We start from the raw sequence: 17,593 nt of genomic DNA on the forward strand, positions 1-17,593 counted from the left end.
GGTCACGTGTGTCTGTCAGTATAGACCCCTTTCTGTGTTCGCTAACTTTGCCGCACGAGGGCGATGCACGCAAGTTGGTGGCAGGAAACGGGGGAGTTCTCACAGATCGCCAGCAAAAAGAAGCCTCCATTTACATGTGGCTTATGATTGCTTTTGGATTATAATTGGATTTTAAGGCTTGTATGAATGTCCTGATTAATATGTTTGTGTCATCATCGCAAATCAACCGCATTATAGTTCAAATACATGTTACGATCAACTAGGAGTGGTGGGTGGAATCAGGCGCAGAGAGCAGGGTTCAGTCTTTCTTTCAAATGTATTCCCCAGCGCAACAAAACAGTCACACCAACACACAGAGCGTATATAAATTGCCAGTCCAAACAACAGGACAAAATAGTCCGGAGAATAAATACACGAATGACTCACACCATCAAACACAGAGTAACACAAACAAGCCCGCACAAATACCCAGCGGGCCCAGTGCCCTTAAATACCCTACAAACAAACCCTAATACAAAACAGGTGTACCCAATAACCCAAAACAAACGGAAAGGGAATCGATGGTAGCTAATAGGCCGTCGACGACGACCGCCGAGCACCGCCCGAACAGGAAGAGGCACCATCTTCGGCAAGGTTCGTGACAATACACTTCAATTAGTAAAATGGCTCTTTGGCTAGCTTTTGCTACAGCCTACGTCAATGAGCGTTAGCATAATAGCGAACAAATGCTGCATCCAAAATTTTTATTTTGCAAAGATCACAACCAAATATATTCTTAGCGACTCAAGGAACCTTTTTTTGTTTAAACATGCAGGTATTGACATTAATCTGTTTCCACTTGTCCTTCAGACAAGGAGGTGACTGAAAATGTTGTTGAGGTGTTTGATGCAAGAAACCACTTTACAAAATAAAATACATTATTTTCCCCATACCATTATTACAGAGAATCAGACAAATTATGCTACCCTCTGCCTATTGGCTTATTTTTTTAATTCAAGCCTGTCTCAAAACAGGACACTGTCCCTTTAAGACAAAAAACAAGCTCTTTACCTGACTTGCTTTTTAAAAGGATAGTTAGGTATGTACAAGTCTTTCGCTCTAGTAGGAAACCAATCACTCTCCCATTGCACCACTCACTAATTAGCACAGGGGTAGGTCCTGGAGTACTGCAGGCACTTCATGTTTTGATTTAACTATCTGGAAGACCAGGGGTATTGAATTTAGACTATCACTGAACTGATCAATCAGCTCAGTTGGTCAGGGGTAGTGCCGAGTGGGAACAAAATTCTGCAGCACCTGCGTTATTCCACAAACAGGGTTTCCTACCCCTGAACTAGAAACTAAATTTACTCCCGCACATTGACTCTGTACCGGTACCCCCTGTATATAGCCTCCACATTGACTCTGTACCGGTACCCCCCGTATATAGCCTCCACATTGACTCTGTACTAGAACCCCCTGTATATAGCCTCCACATTACTCTGTACCAGTACCCCCTGTATATATCCTCCACATTGACTCTGTACCGGTACCCCCTGTATATAGCCTCCACATTGACTCTGTACTAGAACCCCCTGTATATAGCCTCCACATTACTCTGTACCAGTACCCCCTGTATATATCCTCCACATTGACTCAGTACCGGTACCCCCTGTATATATCCTCCACATTGACTCTGTACTAGAACCCCCTGTATATATCCTCCACATTGACTCAGTACCGGTACCCCCTGTATATATCCTCCACATTGACTCTGTACCGGTACCCCCTGTATATAGCCTCCACATTGACTCTGTACCGGTACCCCCTGTATATATCCTCCACATTGACTCTGTACCGGTACCCCTGTATGTAGCCTCGCTACTGTTATTTTACTGCTGCTCTTGAATTATTTGTTAGTTACAAAAAAAAAAATCGTATCTCTTTTTTTACTTAACACTTATTTTTCTTAAAACTGCATTGTTGGTTAAGGGCTTGTAAGTAAGCAGTCCACTATAAGATCTACTACACCTGTTGTATCCGGCAAATGTGACAAATACGATTTGATTTGATTTGAACAAATGTGGCTATAATTGGCTCTGTGATCTCAAATAGGAATCTAGGCTACTCTTTCACAGCAGGTGATGGAAAAACTGCTAGCAGGTAATGCAAAACTGCTAGCAGGTGATGGAAAAACCTGCTTCCTACTCCGATGAGCTGCTCAGTGGGCTCAGCCTACTTCAAAAATCACCAACTCAGTCTTAAAATGAGATTTGGTTTGTTGCATTGAAAGGTACTCTTTATGATTATGACGCTGATTCAATCTCAATTTTCACAGTGGAGGGAAAATTGTATCTATTTAATTTAAACTTGGCACAGACGTCAATTCAATGTCTCTTCCGCGACAATGTTGATTCAACCAGTGTGTGCGCTGTGGGAGAAAAGATTCCCTAGATTTTAGTGAAGTTCAATCTCGTGCGTCTCGCAGGCTGGCAATTATTTTGTGCAGGACTGCTGCAGGAGCTTAGAGGCTTACAGACTTTATCTCTCACCCCCATTTACCCCTCACCCCCATTTACCCCTCACCCCCATTACCCCTCACACCATTACCCCCACCCTTTACCCCCATTACCCCTCACCCCCATTTACCCCTTCGCCCCATTACCCCTCGCCCCATTACTCCTCACCCCTTACCCCCTTTACTCCTCACCCCATTTACACCTCACCCTTTACCCCCATTACCCCTCACCCCCATTACCCCTCACCCCCATTACCCCTCACCCCCATTACCCCTCACCCATTTACCCTTCACCCCATTACCCCTCACCCCTTACCCCCATTACCTCTCACCCCATTTACCACTCACCCCATTTACCCCTCACCCCTTATCCCCATTACCCTTCACCCCAGTAAACGAAAGGTTGGTGGATCGAAAGGTAAAAATGTGTCATTCTGCCCCTGAACAAGGCCCACTGTTCCTAGGCTGTCATTGTAAATAAGAATGTGTTCTTATCTGGCTTGCCTAGTTAAATAAAGGTCAAATCTAAAAATTAACTCCAACCACCCGCAGGCCGGATTGGATGGGTATGTATGGGGAAATGTACAGTATTTTTGAAACCCCTGACCTCTATACAGCAAACAACTGTTTTCACCTTACATTTTGGACAACACATATAGCCTTCAGATTATCTATACGGTTTACTTAATCAATAAGACTTGCTCATAATATGTATTTTATTTTTCGTTACTACGCAGCAGACAAAGAAATGTAAAAAATAATCTGACAATGTATGTTTTTATCTATAGACAGACCATCTTATTCTAGTTTAATGTATTTGTATTTTCATGTATTGTACATTTACATGCACACAATAATACCATTATTGTGGATAGTCAGATTAATATAATAGTTTGTTTGAAATGTTTACATGCTTTGCAATACCCAAATCTAACTGCCTGTAGCTCAGGATGTGAATCAAGGATATGCATATTCTTGATACCATTTGAAAGGAAACACTTTGAAGTTTGTGGAAATGTGAAATGAATGTAGGAGAACATAACACATTAGATCTGGTAAAAGATAACACAAAGAAAAAAGCATGCGTTTTTTATTTATTTATTTTGTACCATCATCTTTGAAATGCAATAGAAAGGCCATATTGTATTATACCAGCCCAGGCACAATTTCGATTTTGTCCACTAGATGGCAGCAGTGTTTATGCAAAGTTTTAGACTGATCCAATAAACCACCTGTTCAAAATGTTGTATCAAGACTGCCCAAATGTGCTTAATTCGTTTATTAATATTTTTTCAAGTTCATAATTGTGCACTCTCCTCAAGCAATAGTATGGTATTATTTCACTGTAATAGCTACTGTTAATTGGACAGTGCAGTTAGATTAACAAGAATTTAAGCTTTCTGCCCATATCAGATATGTCTATCTCCTGGGATTTTTTTTGTTACTTACAACCTCATGCTAATCTTCTTAGCCTACGTTAGCTCAATCATCCCGCGGGGGGACACCAATCCCATAGAGGATAAACGATTTCCCTAATAATCCTGTTTACTCGTGACTTTTATTAATGCAGAAAATCGTGAATCAAAATACACGTTCTACCCCAGTGACCATGTAATTTTCTCGAAGCCTATTTGATTCTGAGTTTGTACATATAAAGTTTGTATGTGTAAAATACTTCTGAGATGCAGACTTTCAGTATTTCCGAAACTCACTTAACTTGTGCATAAGAGGGAAGCTTGCGCTACCGGTGCATGAGCAGATCAAATACACAGCTGCAATGCTACTGGAATGCAGATTAAGCTGTTTACGTGTCCTAACAATGTGAAAGAATGCTCAGAAAACCAGGTGTTGTAAGTCGATGTATGCTTCCTTTGATTTTGACCTCACGCCAATTGACATAAGCAGAGTAAGGTGTTTTACATGTCTTTTTCTATTCTCGGCCTACTGCCATAATCAGTTTAATATAGAATTATTAGTGTGAAAGTTAAAATACTCAGTCTGGATCCGTTTCGGATATGGATGCATAAAAATATAATTACAAGGACAGATATTCCCATTGAAGTCAACATTTTGTGATGGGTGGACCGGCGGCCATATTGAGTGTACCAGTCAAATACCCGTGGACTGAGGGGCTTTGTCTATTCTATTAATTCTGTTTCTGTGTGGAAGTTGAACAGAGAGGAGGTGATCGTCATTAGCAACAATATACAGTATGATTTCACAGCGCCTCAGCAATTCATATTTTCTGAGGCAACTGAATAACAGAACGATTTGGTGGTTCTGTGAAGATTAACATGCAATATTGTATAATTATAACAAAGACGTAGGCTTGGTGCTTATTGGGTAAATCCCACTTGACATAGACGTTCACACAATGGACTGCTTATTTGCTGAAGAAAGATCAATGGGTAGAAGAAGTCTGATGATCACTCTTCACATGACGACACACTTCTCCTCAGCCACCTGTTGTATCTCTGTCATGGTGGTCTGGGCTTTGGTCTTCAGCTGGTCCATGTCCATGTTCTGCAGTTGATGTAGCTGTCCTAGTAGTGAGTCATTCACCGCCTCCTCCTCCTCATCCTCATCCACCATCTTGGCTAGGTCCTCAGGGAGATCCAGGTCGTCTCCCGCCATCTTCACCATGGCTTCGTCCTGGCCACTCTGAGAAACAGACACATAGTCAGAAATATATACACTGAACAAAAATATGAACACCATGTAAAGTGTTGGTTTCATGAGATGAAATAAAAGATCCATAAATGTTCCATACATCCCTGTGAGCATTTCTCATTTGCCAAGATAATCCATCCACCTGACAGTTGTGGCATGTCCAGAAGCTGATTAAACAGCATGATCATTACACAGGTGCGCCTTGTGCTGGGTCAATAAAAGGTCACTTTTAATGTGCAGTTTTGTCACACAACACAATACCACAGCTGTCTCAAGTTTTGATGGAGCATGCAAATGGCATGCTGACTGAAGGATTGCCCACCAGAGCTGTTGCCAGATAATGTAATGATCCTTTCTCTACCATTAAGCTGCCACCAACGTCATTTTAGAGAATCTGGAAATGCGTCCAACCGGCCTCACAACCACAGACCCCGTGTAACCACGCCAGCCCAGGACCTCCACATCCAGCTTCTTCAGCTGCGGGATCATCTAAGACCAGTCACCTTGGACAGCTGATGAAACTGAGGAGTATTTATGTCTGTAATAAAGCCCTTTTGTGAGGAAAAACTCATTCTGATTGGCTGGGCTTGGCTCCCCAGTGGGTTCTTGTGATGGTAATCATGTGACAATGTGTGACATCACAAAGAAGACCCAAAGAAGACCCAATGTGATGAGGTGAGTAAATCTTTGAAATATTTGATGATTTCACCTTTTCACCCTCTAGTAACCTTCATAACAAAAACGCATGTCCTTCAGTACAACATACTTTTAATGCTATTATTTTATAAAAAGCTATATTAAATATGAAGAGTAAGGATAATTTTACTTTATATGGGTGACCAAGGAACTGGCAGTTAAATATGTTTATGTATGAAATCCGTCCATTTTGTCCTTCAGCACAACAAAAGTTTAATGTTAAACAACAATGTCACTCGTTATGATGAATGACATTAGCTTTGTTATCCCATGTTTTTACTAGTTTACAACATTTAATCATGCAATTCATATTTACATGTTGTATGAATACTGAATATGATCATTTTAAACTATTTTAAGGTATTTCAAGGCACATTATCTTTATACTATAGATGCCATTGTCTAATAAGGGCTAAGGAGACAAAAGGGATCCAGTTGCTAGGGAGGAAAGGCACATTGACATTTAAAAAGATTAACGACTTACAAAGATCCAGTTACTATCTTGTTGGGGGGAGGGGGGTGAAAGATCCTAGGCCTTGAAGAAGAAAAGCAGGAGTTTGTATTGTTTTGGGCTGATGGTTTCAGTGGTGCTAGGCCAGAGGTGGTCAGCAACAGAATAGGATAAAATAGGATATAAAACAGGATGGATAAGGCTTAACATTAGGTGGCGAGATCATGCACTATTACAGAATAGGATAAAATAGGATATAAAACTGGATGGATAACGCTTAACATTAGGTTGCACTATTACACTGTAGTTAATGTTTTATTGCACTACAGCTAAGATATAGCTGATGAATTATATTAGTTCATATAATGTGACACATACACACAATTATGGATTAAAGATGGATAATGAATTATATTAGTTAATAGCTGCTTCACATTTGGGGCACTTTATGAAAAATGAAGACAATGCAAGTTTGAATTGAAGTAGTTTGATGGGCATTTTATGTAGCTATTTTGTGTAGGTATCTTGAAATTGCATTTGTGTACCTGCATTGAATTTAAATTTACCAGTTACAGTGTAACAATTAATGACTACAACAATAACTATCATATAATAATTGTGTAATTATGCAACTTAATGCAATGTAAAGACAAATTATAGTAAATGGATTATTATTAACATTAGCAATGAAATAGTAACAACACATGTTTGAGAGAAAAAGGGAGAACTATGTTGCTAGTAAAACCCATGTTCTTTATGTGTGTGGCGTATGGGTCATTTCTCTCTCTCTCTCTCTCTCTCTCTCTCTCTCTCTCTCTCTCTCTCTCTCTCTCTAGTTTGGAAGAGATCTAAGTTCAGCTAGCCTGCACATTTTAAACATCTTATCCTGTTTTTACAATGTCAAACCATTTAAAAAAGTTTTATAACTTAAAAAATAGCTAAAACAAAACTACTATTGCTGCTACTAATAATAGTTCATAGGATCATTATTGTTATTGTTGAAGGATTCACCTTTAATCAATATTTGTGGGCCGTGGTGATATGTGTTATTCAGGGTAACAAAATATTGTCACACAGTATAACACCAGTATTTTATATTAAAATACAATAACTTTGTTTTGTTGACTCAGAGAGACAAAAACACATCTCAAAGGATGAAGTGAAAGATATTTTAATAGATTTTAGATTTTTTTTTCAGTGTAAGGCAGGAGGTTTTGTGTGTAAAACCTTCAACAAATTTTGAATTGTACCTGTGACACATCAAATATGTGATTTTCAAAATAAAATAATGTCGTTTTTTCTGGGGAGTTATATTTCTGCCAGTCTAAGCATGGATATATAACCTAGTGATTTTGAAAAATAGGCATAAAATTAAAAACAACATTCAGTGTTATACTGAATGACATTTGTCTACAGGGGATCAACGTGATAATTCGAGGCTAAGGGCGAACTCATGTGTTTTAAGTTTCACATATCTGAAGTTAGTAGTAAGGCCTACACAGAGTTGATTACGTTAATTTCTAAATCAAATCAAATCTAATTGTATTGGTCACATACACGTGATTCGCAGATGTTATTGCAGGTTTAGCGAAATGCTTGTATTTCTAGCTCCGACAGTGAAGTAATATCTAACAAGTAATATTATTAAGGAACCTTTTGGATTACCCAAATTCAGTAATATAATCAGAATACTTTGTTACTTTTGGATTACTTTCCCCTTAAGAGGCATTAGAACAACGTCTCCACTTCGCACAAGGGTGTGTGCTCAGCCCCCTCCTGTACTCCCTGTTCACCCATGACTGCGTGGCCATGCACGCCTCCAACTCAATCATCAAGTTTGCAGACGACACAACAGTAGTGGGCTTGATTACCAACAACGACAACAACAACGAGACAGCCTACAGGGAGAAGGTGAGGGCACTCGAAGTGTGGTGTCAGGAAAACAACCTCTCACTCAACGTCAACAAAACAAAGGAGATGATTGTGGACTTCAAGAAACAGCAGAGGGAGCACACGCCTAACCACATTGATGGGATAGTAGTGGAGAAGGTGGAAAGTTCCTCAACATACACATCACAGACAAACTGAAATGGTCCACCCACACAGACAGTGTGGTGAAGAAGGCTTGTCATCTAAAACCCTGACAAACTCCTATAGATGCACAGTTGAGAGCATCCTGTCGGGCTGTATCCCCGCCTGGTACGGCAACTGCAGCGCCCTCAACCGCAAGGCTCTCCAGAGGGAGGTGCGGTTTGCACCACGCATCACCGGAGGCAAACTACCTGCCCTCCAGGACACCTACAGCACTGGATGTCACAGGAATGCCAAAAAGACCACCAAAGAGAACAACCACCTGAGCCACTGCCTGTTCACCCCGCTACCATCCAGAAGGTGAGTTCAGTATAGGTGCATCAAAGCTGGGACTGAGAGACTGAAAACAGCTTTTATCTGTTAAACAGCCATCACTAACACGTAACATGTAATCAGTTAGTCACCAACCCTGGGCCGACAGTAAGTCAGCCCTTACCTCAGGTAGGCGGTACTTGTCCCGCAGGCAGGACCTCAGGTTGGCCCTCTCCGCCTTCTTTGTGGCAAACTCCTTGTCCCGCTCCATCCTGCAAGGGGAAAGAAAGTCATTTAGATTTAACTCCCTCAAGTGTGTTAATTCTATAGATATGGAAGCAAACTCACATCAATTAATACATATAAAAACCAAAAGGCTAGGAAATGTTTACTGACAACCTAACCTGACCAGGAGAAACCTTGGGCCCTAGATATATCATATATAGGATATGGTCAGGTAGGTGGAGATGAAGATGGTCCTGGCTAGAGATAGGGTTGGGAACAATAGGTTCATTGAATTCCAATGGCGGCCAGGTAGAAAGGGATTATAATGACAGCAAGAACATGACTAAGCAGTATTTGCCTCAATATATTACGGTATACTATTTGAGTATTTAGCATCTTTTGGTGATGTTTTTTTCCTTCTTCATATAAGGACAAAGTAAATTGTCCCTCATGTCTTTGATTAGAGGGGGACTAAGGTCAGACTGTATGCAGGTCCTTGGGTTTCCTTTAGGGAACAGATAGATAGACTTATAAGCTCTATTTGAACCATGTTGTTAAGTATGGATGTAGATGTTCCTCCATACCAAGCCAGTGTAGACTTGAGGGATAGAACTCTGCCTCTGTGACCCAAATCTGTCCTTAAAGTGACAGTCTCTAATTTTGGCTGTAATTTTTTATTGTTAAATATTTAACTTGATTTTTAAGAATATGACTTATAAATACTGTACCTTACTGAGACTATTTTATTCAACGTATTTTCTACTCTTCAGTGTGTGTACTGTATTTATACCTGGGATATCACTTTTCAACAAGTTCAGAAATCACTGGAGGACGTCTTTAACAAGCGACTTTCCTTAAAAAGTAACTTCTCGTTTTGAATATAGCCTATGTGGCATCGATATGAGTCTGAAACATTTACTCAAAATCGTCAAAATTGACTACAAAATGTAAATAGGATAATTTTGGTCAAATAGTCAGTCTCGTCCAAAACTGAGATTGGTGAGGTGATACAAAAAGTGTTTGTCACATAATGAAGGGTACCGTAACAGTTTTACTTGGGTTTATTTCTATCCTGTCCACATGTCCACAGGAGCACCCAATTAATCCTTTTGGAGCACAGCTGCATGGACCCGATCGTAATGCTCATGGTCAATTTGGTTTGACATTCGATATCCCTTTGGGGAACGTTAGGGACCAACATTAAATTACACAATGTTTTATAATGTCAATCGCCCCAAATTTCAATGACCTAAACAACTCAAACTACAAATTGTATAAATGCATATACAAATATTGAAAGCATTTAATGAGACAACTAAAAGATGTGCAACATTAAAATATTGTCCCATTTACATTGTGTAATTTCGGTCCCTAACTTGCCCCAGAAATAGTCTATCGAATGTCAAACCAAACCAAACCGATCTACAACTTTTTGAGGATCTGAGGTGCCATGCAAAATCAACTCCTGAGGGGGAAGAGGAACTGTGGCGCCTTCTTCACGGCTGTGCTCGTGTGGACCATATTAAGTCATTAGTGATGTGGACACTGGGGAACTTGAATCTCTCAACCCGCTCCACTAAAACCCTGTCGATGTGGATGAGGGTGTGCTCGCCCGGAGAGGTTGTCGTCCTGGCACCACACTGCCAGGTCAGCATACCTCCTCCCTGTATGCTGTCTCATCGCCGTTGGGGATCTGGCCTACCACCGTTGTGTCATCAGTAAACTTGATGATGGTGTTGGACTCTGGGACTAAACACCTTCCTCTGCAACTGGATCCTGGACTTCCTGATGGGCACGACAAAACCTTTTCCCCCTCAGGAGACTGAAAAGATTTGGAATGGGTTCCCAGATCCTCAAAAGGTTCTACAGCTGCACCATCGAGAGCATCCTGACCGGTTGCATCACTGCCTGGTATGGTAACTGCTCTGCATCTGACTGTAAGGTGCTACAGAGGGTAGTGCGAACGGCGCAGTACATCATTTGCCATCCAGGACCAATATAATAGGCGGTGTCAGAGGAAAACCCATGAAATTGTCAGAGACTCCAGTCACCCAAGCTATAGACTATTTTCTCTGCTACCGTATAGCAAGTGGTACCGGAGCGCCAAGTCTAGGACCAAAAGGCTCCTCAACAGCTTCTACCCCCAAGCCATTAGACTGCTGAACAACTTGTAAAAATCGGCACTGGAAAATTTACATTTTCACCCCCCTCCCTTTTGTACACTGCTGCTACTCACTGTTTGTTTGTTACCTATGCAAAGTCACTTCGCCCTCACCTACATGTACAGTACCTCAACTAGCCTGTTCCCCTGCACACTGACTCGGTACCGGTTCCCCTGTATATTTCCTCGTTAATGTTATTGTTATTGTGTTACTTTTTATGATTACTTTTTATTTTAGTCTACTTGGTAAATATTTCCTTCTTCTTGAACTGCACTGTTGGTTAAGGGCTTGTAAGTCAGCATTTCACGGTAAAGTCTACACTTGTTGTATTCGACGCATGTGGAAAATAAAGTTTGATCTGAATTGATATGAGTCATGCATGGCCACACAGTCATTGGTGAACAGGGAGTACAAGAGGGGACTAAACACACAACCCTGAGGGGCTCCAGTGTTGAGGGTGGCAGATGTGTTATTACGGGTTGGAGCATTTGTGGTTACCAGTTGCTGACTCTGGAGCAATAGCAGTGGAGCAGGAAAAGGAAGAGAGGAGGAAGTAAAAGAAGAAGAATGTAAAATAAGATGAAGAGGTAAAAGATGTAGAAGAAGTTAAAGAAGAAGATGTAAAATAGTAACAAGAAGAAGAACAAGGGTTGTCTGGAGCACAGCGCTGGTCAGTTATTACACCAGAATTGCATTATCTTACTTCAGAGTTATTGGAGGGACTAGCATCGACATGTTGCAGTAGTGACGTCACCTGTCGGAAGACAGTAACCCAGACCCTAATCCCCCTGACCCCTGCCTGGCCTGGCTTACATGAGCCTAGTGAGCTACAGCCCCCAGTCATTACAATAAGCCATGCTGCCTGGAGCCTACAGCCTACAGTTTTTATACCTGCCTTTCACTGACATCACCTGAGCCTCACACACACACACACACACACACACATTTGCTCTCATGCACACCAACACACACATGAATGTATGTGCACTCAGGTATGTATGTGTAGGTGGGCAGAAACAAGGGGATACATGTGCTCGTAAACATGTAACACCATGTGCCTGTCGTTCTGCTCTACCCACCCCTCTGTGAGAGACAGACACTTGTGGCTTGACAGGCAGCTAGTGTTAAAATTAGGCTAATCACTAAACCACTCAACCCGTGTTTATATGATACACAGCAGGGCTTTATATACCTCTTATACACCTCTACTCTGTGTAGAAGATGTCAGACACATAATGTGGTACTGTGTTAGCTATCAGACATGATGTGGTACTGTGTTAGTTATCAGACATGTGGTACTGTGTTAGTTATCAGACATGATGTGGTTATCAGACATGATGTGGTACTGTGTTGGTTATCAGACATGATGTGGTACTGTGTTGGTTATCAGACATGATGTGGTACTGTGTTAGTTATCAGACATGATGTGGTACTGTGTTAGCTATCAGACATGATGTGGTACTGTGTTAGCTATCAGACATGATGTGGTACTGTGTTAGCTATCAGACATGATGTGGTACTGTGTTAGCTATCAGACATGATGTGGTTATCAGACATGATGTGGTACTGTGTTGGTTATCAGACATGATGTGGTACTGTGTTAGTTATCAGACATGATGTGGTACTGTGTTAGTTATCAGACATGATGTGGTACTGTGTTAGTTATCAGACATGATGTGGTACTGTGTTAGCTATCAGACATGATGTGGTACTGTGTTAGCTATCAGACATGATGTGGTACTGTGTTAGCTATCAGACATGATGTGGTACTGTGTTAGTTATCAGACATGATGTGGTACTGTGTTAGCTATCAGACATGATGTGGTACTGTGTTAGCTATCAGACATGATGTGGTACTGTGTTAGCTATCAGACATGATGTGGTACTGTGTTAGTTATCAGACATGATGTAGTTATCAGACATGATGTGGTTATCAGACATGATGTGGTACTGTGTTAGTTATCAGACATGATGTGGTACTGTGTTAGCTATCAGACATGATGTGGTACTGTGTTAGTTATCAGACATGATGTGGTACTGTGTTAGCTATCAGACATGATGTGGTACTGTGTTAGCTATCAGACATGATGTGGTACTGTGTTAGCTATCAGACATGATGTGGTACTGTGTTAGTTATCAGACATGATGTGGTTATCAGACATGATGTGGTACTGTGTTGGTTATCAGACATGATGTGGTACTGTGTTAGCTATCAGACATGATGTGGTAGGTACTGTGTTAGCTATCAGACATGATGTGGTAGGTACTGTGTTAGCTATCAGACATGATGTGGTAGGTACTGTGTTAGCTATCAGACATGATGTGGTAGGTACTGTGTTAGCTATCAGACATGATGTGGTACTGTGTTGGTTATCAGACATGATGTGGTACTGTGTTAGTTATCAGACATGATGTGGTACTGTGTTAGTTATCAGACATGATGTGGTACTGTGTTAGTTATCAGACATGATGTGGTTATCAGACATGATGTGGTACTGTGTTGGTTATCAGACATGATGTGGTACTGTGTTGGTTATCAGACATGATGTGGTACTGTGTTAGTTATCAGACATGATGTGGTACTGTGTTAGTTATCAGACATGATGTGGTACTGTGTTAGCTATCAGACATGATGTGGTACTGTGTTAGTTATCAGACATGATGTGGTACTGTGTTAGTTATCAGACATGATGTGGTACTGTGTTAGTTATCAGACATGATGTGGTACTGTGTTAGTTATCAGACATGATGTGGTACTGTGTTAGTTATCAGACATGATGTGGTTGGTACTGTGTTAGTTATCAGACATGATGTGGTACTGTGTTAGCTATCAGACATGATGTGGTACTGTGTTAGTTATCAGACATGATGTGGTACTGTGTTAGTTATCAGACATAATGTGGTAGGTACTGTGTTAGTTATCAGACATAATGTGGTAGGTACTGTGTTAGTTATCAGACACTGTCACGACTTCCACCGAAGTCGGTCCCACTCCTTGTTCGGGCGGCGTTCGGCGGTTGAAGTCACCGACTTTCTAGCCATCGCTGATCCTCTTTTCATTTTCCTTTTGGTTTTGTCTTGTCTTGTAACACACCTGGTTTCAATCTCATCAATTACATGTTGTGTATTTAACCTTCTGTTCCTCCTCAGGTGTTTGTCGGTGATTGTTATTTGTAAGTGTTTGTCCTGGCGTGCGTAGGGTATTGGACCCATTTGTTATATTTGTAATGTTGCCCGGTGAGTTTTTGTTTAATAAACTACGCTGCTGGAAACACAGTTCTCTCCTGCTTCTGACTTCTCTGCCGCCATTACGCGCCCCCTTACAGAGACACTCTGTGGTACTGTGTTAGTTATCAGACTGTAATGCCACTACTTCTGCTGCTCTTAGACAGACCCCTGGAAGATGGTTGTGACTTTAACATTGACACACTCTACACTCATGTTATGAAGCTAGAAAGTTCTCAGAGTTGTAGTAGATGTTATTGTCTGTAGCATCAAAATGTTTTGCTGGTAAATTAGGCCAGCTAGCACCTTTTGCATTATTAATTTAGGCCATCTAGCACTTTGTACATTATTCATTTAGGCCAGCTAGCACCTTTTGCTTTAATCATTTAGGCCAGCTAATACCTTGTACATTATTCATTTAGGCCAGCTAGCACCCTTTGCTTTAATCATTTAGGCCAGCTAGCACCTTTTGCTTTAATCATTTAGGCCAGCTAGCACCTTTTGCATTATTAATTTAGGCCAGCTAGCACTTTGTACATTATTCATTTAGGCCAGCTAGCACCTTTTGCTTTAATCATTTAGGCCAGCTAATACCTTGTACATTATTCATTTAGGCCAGCTAGCACCCTTTGCTTTAATCATTTAGGCCAGCTAGCACCTTTTGCTTTAATCATTTAGACCAGCTAGCACCTTTTGCTTTAATCATTTAGGCCAGCTAGCACCTTTTGCTTTAATCATTTAGACCAGCTAGCACCTTTTGCTTTAATCATTTAGGCCAGCTAGCACCTTTTGCTTTAATCATTTAGACCAGCTAGCACCTTTTCGTTATTCATTTTGGCCAGCTAGCACCTTTTCAGTTATTCATTTAGGCCAAAAACATTTGATGTGCCATCATAGTGGTCTCTGACTTGTGGTCAGATTTGCTCAGGTGGAACTTAAACATCCTTTTTTTTTCTCAATTCTGAATTGAATGTCATTGAGCAAACAGAAAACGTGTCATGGTGTATTTTTTTTTTCTCTCGCAAAACATCCTTTGTGAATTTAAAAGTATAAAAAAAAATTAAAAGTATAAAAGTAATCCAAGAAGTAATTATCTAGTTTTTCAAAGTTTGGGTGGTAACATAACTGTTGACATGTGATCAGCTACTCCCAAACCCTGCCGCCCGGTATGTTAATATAGCATGTAAAAACACATGTCTTGAAACATGCATATTTTTTTACTAGTTCCACTGCTTTGCCTCATCTGCTAATCTGCTATTGTGAGAAAATTAGCCATCCCTCATATTAGCCTAAATCTGGATTTAGGTTCAGATATAAAGACACATTGATACACTTTGCTCTTTGGGGGTTTTAACTAGGGTTAAGGGGTAATGAATTGGTACACTTTGACCCTTGGGGGTTTTAGCTAGGGTTAAGGGGTAATGAATTTATCATGAATTTGTCAAAACACTATGCAAATAGAACTTGATCAGTTGATTAATTGATTGTTTGGTTACTCACTTCTCCTCTATAAGCTGTCGCTGGTAGTCCTCAAACTCCTCTCTGGACATTCCTTTAGACTCAGGGGTCTCCTTCACATCGCCTGCTGGCACCTCAACCTCTCCTCCTCCTCCTCCTCCAGTCATATCCTTCAACTTACTCCCCAACATGGCCTTCATCATGAACGACATCCTGGACCAACTGATGAGCTACGGAACTACAGCGGAGCACTACAGGGGAAGGCAGCAGGTTGTTAGAAAGAGGCCCACTACTGCCTCAAATGTAGAGTGAGAGAAGTAGCTAAATCAAGTTTTAAGAAAAGGATTCCAAAATGTTGACCTGCTCAGTGCAAAAATATGTTTTTTTGATTTGAAGAGTTTAAGAAGAGCTGGGATGATGTTGTTGTTCTGTAGAGTATAACTTTCCCTGGTGTCACCATAAGCTGTTGTCTGTCAAGGTGATGGGATCTGGGTGTCTATGTATTCTATCTGGAGTAAAACCGCTCAAGAGATTAGCTTATTACAGGTAGCCTACTGACCAGTACTGACCAGGAGCTGGCCAGCCAGACCTCACCACTGGACCGCACACAAAGTCAGACGACGTGGACCTCACAGACACAGTCAGACTACCTGAACCCCACACACACAGTCAAACTACCTGAACCCCACACACACACAGTCAGACTACCTGAACCCCCCACACACACACAGTCAGACTACCTGAACCCCACACACACACAGTCAGACTACCTGAACCCCACACACACACAGTCAGACTACCTGAACCCCACTCACACAGTCAGACTACCTGAACCCCACACACACACAGTCAGACTACCTGAACCTATTTAACTAGGCAAGTCAGTTAAGAACAAATTCTTATTTTCAATAACGGCCTAGGAATAGTGGATTAACTGCCTGTTCAGGGGGGTTTGAACTTGCAACCTTCCGGTCCAACTAGTCCAACGCTCTCACCACTAGGCTCCCCTGCCGACTAGGCTACCCTGTAATTAATGGTAATTACAATGTAGGGGCAGTGGCTAATTATAATATTTTGGGGCCTGTGGTTTGCTCATAGCTCTTTTTTTGCAACCATTAGTGAGTGTCTTTCCAGTTTATGGAATCTGTTGACCAGTGATGGTGTCTTGTGAAAGACTCACGTACTGTATGGCCTTGTGTCTAAATGAGTGATTCTCAATTCTCTCCAGAGACTCCCAGTGGTTCCAGAGCTAGCACAACAGATTCAAATTGTCAATTAACACAACAATAACGCCTAAGAAATAATAAACTCTGTATGGTTTCTTCACAAGGATCTACAAAGAACCATTGAGATTAACAAAAAAAAGCAAAAAAAGAAGCGTCCCTTTTTCAGATCCCTGTCTCTCAGAGATAATTCTTAAAAATCCAAATAACTTCACAGATCTTCATTGTAAAGGGTTTAAACACTGTTTCCACATGCTTGTCCAATGAACCATAAACAATTAATGAACATGCACCTGTGGAACGGTCGTTGAGACGCGAACAGCTTACAGACGGTAGGCAACTATGGTCACAATTATGAAGACTTAGGACACTAAAGAAAAACACCAAAAGAAAAATGCCCAGGGTCCCTGTTCATCTGAGAGAACGTGCCACAGGCATGCTACAATGAGGCATGAGGACTGCAGATGCGGCCAGGGCAATAAATTGCAATGTCCGTACTGTGAGACACCTAAGACAGCGCTACAGGGAGACAGGACGGACAGCGTCCTTGCAGTGGCAGACCACGTGTAACAACACCTGCACAGGATCGGTACATCCAAATATCACACCTTCAGGACAGGTACAGGATGTCAACAACAGTTAC

At 41.2% G+C, this 17,593-nt stretch overlaps 2 protein-coding genes across 6 annotated transcripts in view; one reads left to right on the forward strand and one right to left on the reverse strand.

The window, feature by feature from the left end:
* The first annotated feature begins 258 nt into the window (after positions 1-258).
* Positions 259-17,593, forward strand: part of LOC118371504 (caytaxin-like) — a 52,616-nt gene continuing 35,281 nt past the window's right edge. For 2 of the 4 annotated variants that reach the window (XR_008076794.1, XM_052476076.1), the window contains exon 1: positions 468-633. Coding sequence is in view for 3 of the 4 variants with exons in the window: in XM_052476076.1 (XP_052332036.1) it covers positions 561-633 (73 nt within the window). In the remaining variant the exon portion in view is untranslated. Of the gene's footprint in view, positions 634-17,593 lie in introns of all 4 variants that reach the window. The other 2 variants (XM_052476074.1, XM_052476075.1) reach the window with 2 other exon arrangements.
* Positions 3,999-16,225, reverse strand: cplx4c (complexin 4c). Of its 2 annotated transcripts, XM_035756970.2 has the most exons (4): positions 16,088-16,225; positions 15,770-15,978; positions 8,842-8,929; positions 3,999-5,158 (listed from the first exon to the last, which is right to left on the reverse strand). In XM_035756970.2, the coding sequence occupies exons 2-4, from the start codon at positions 15,937-15,939 to the stop codon at positions 4,931-4,933; spliced, it is 486 nt and encodes a 161-aa protein (XP_035612863.1). In that variant the 5' UTR covers positions 15,940-15,978; positions 16,088-16,225; the 3' UTR covers positions 3,999-4,930. The 2 variants fall into 2 exon arrangements, with proteins under 2 accessions (XP_035612863.1, XP_052332040.1); XM_052476080.1 differs by having other exon boundaries at positions 15,770-16,208.

Source organism: Oncorhynchus keta, chromosome 23 (genome assembly GCF_023373465.1).
Source record: "Oncorhynchus keta strain PuntledgeMale-10-30-2019 chromosome 23, Oket_V2, whole genome shotgun sequence".
Classification (NCBI taxonomy): domain Eukaryota; kingdom Metazoa; phylum Chordata; class Actinopteri; order Salmoniformes; family Salmonidae; genus Oncorhynchus; species Oncorhynchus keta.

Coding starts and splice junctions, on each gene's coding strand:
- cplx4c (XM_035756970.2), bottom strand. CDS start 15,939: ATGTCGTTCATGATGAAGGCCATGTTGGGGAGTAAGTTGAAGGATATG. Junction 8,930..15,769: donor CGACAGCTTATAGAGGAGAA/GTGAGTAACCAA, acceptor TTCCCCTTGCAG/GATGGAGCGGGACAAGGAGT. Junction 5,159..8,841: donor ACAAGTACCGCCTACCTGAG/GTAAGGGCTGAC, acceptor TCTGTTTCTCAG/AGTGGCCAGGACGAAGCCAT.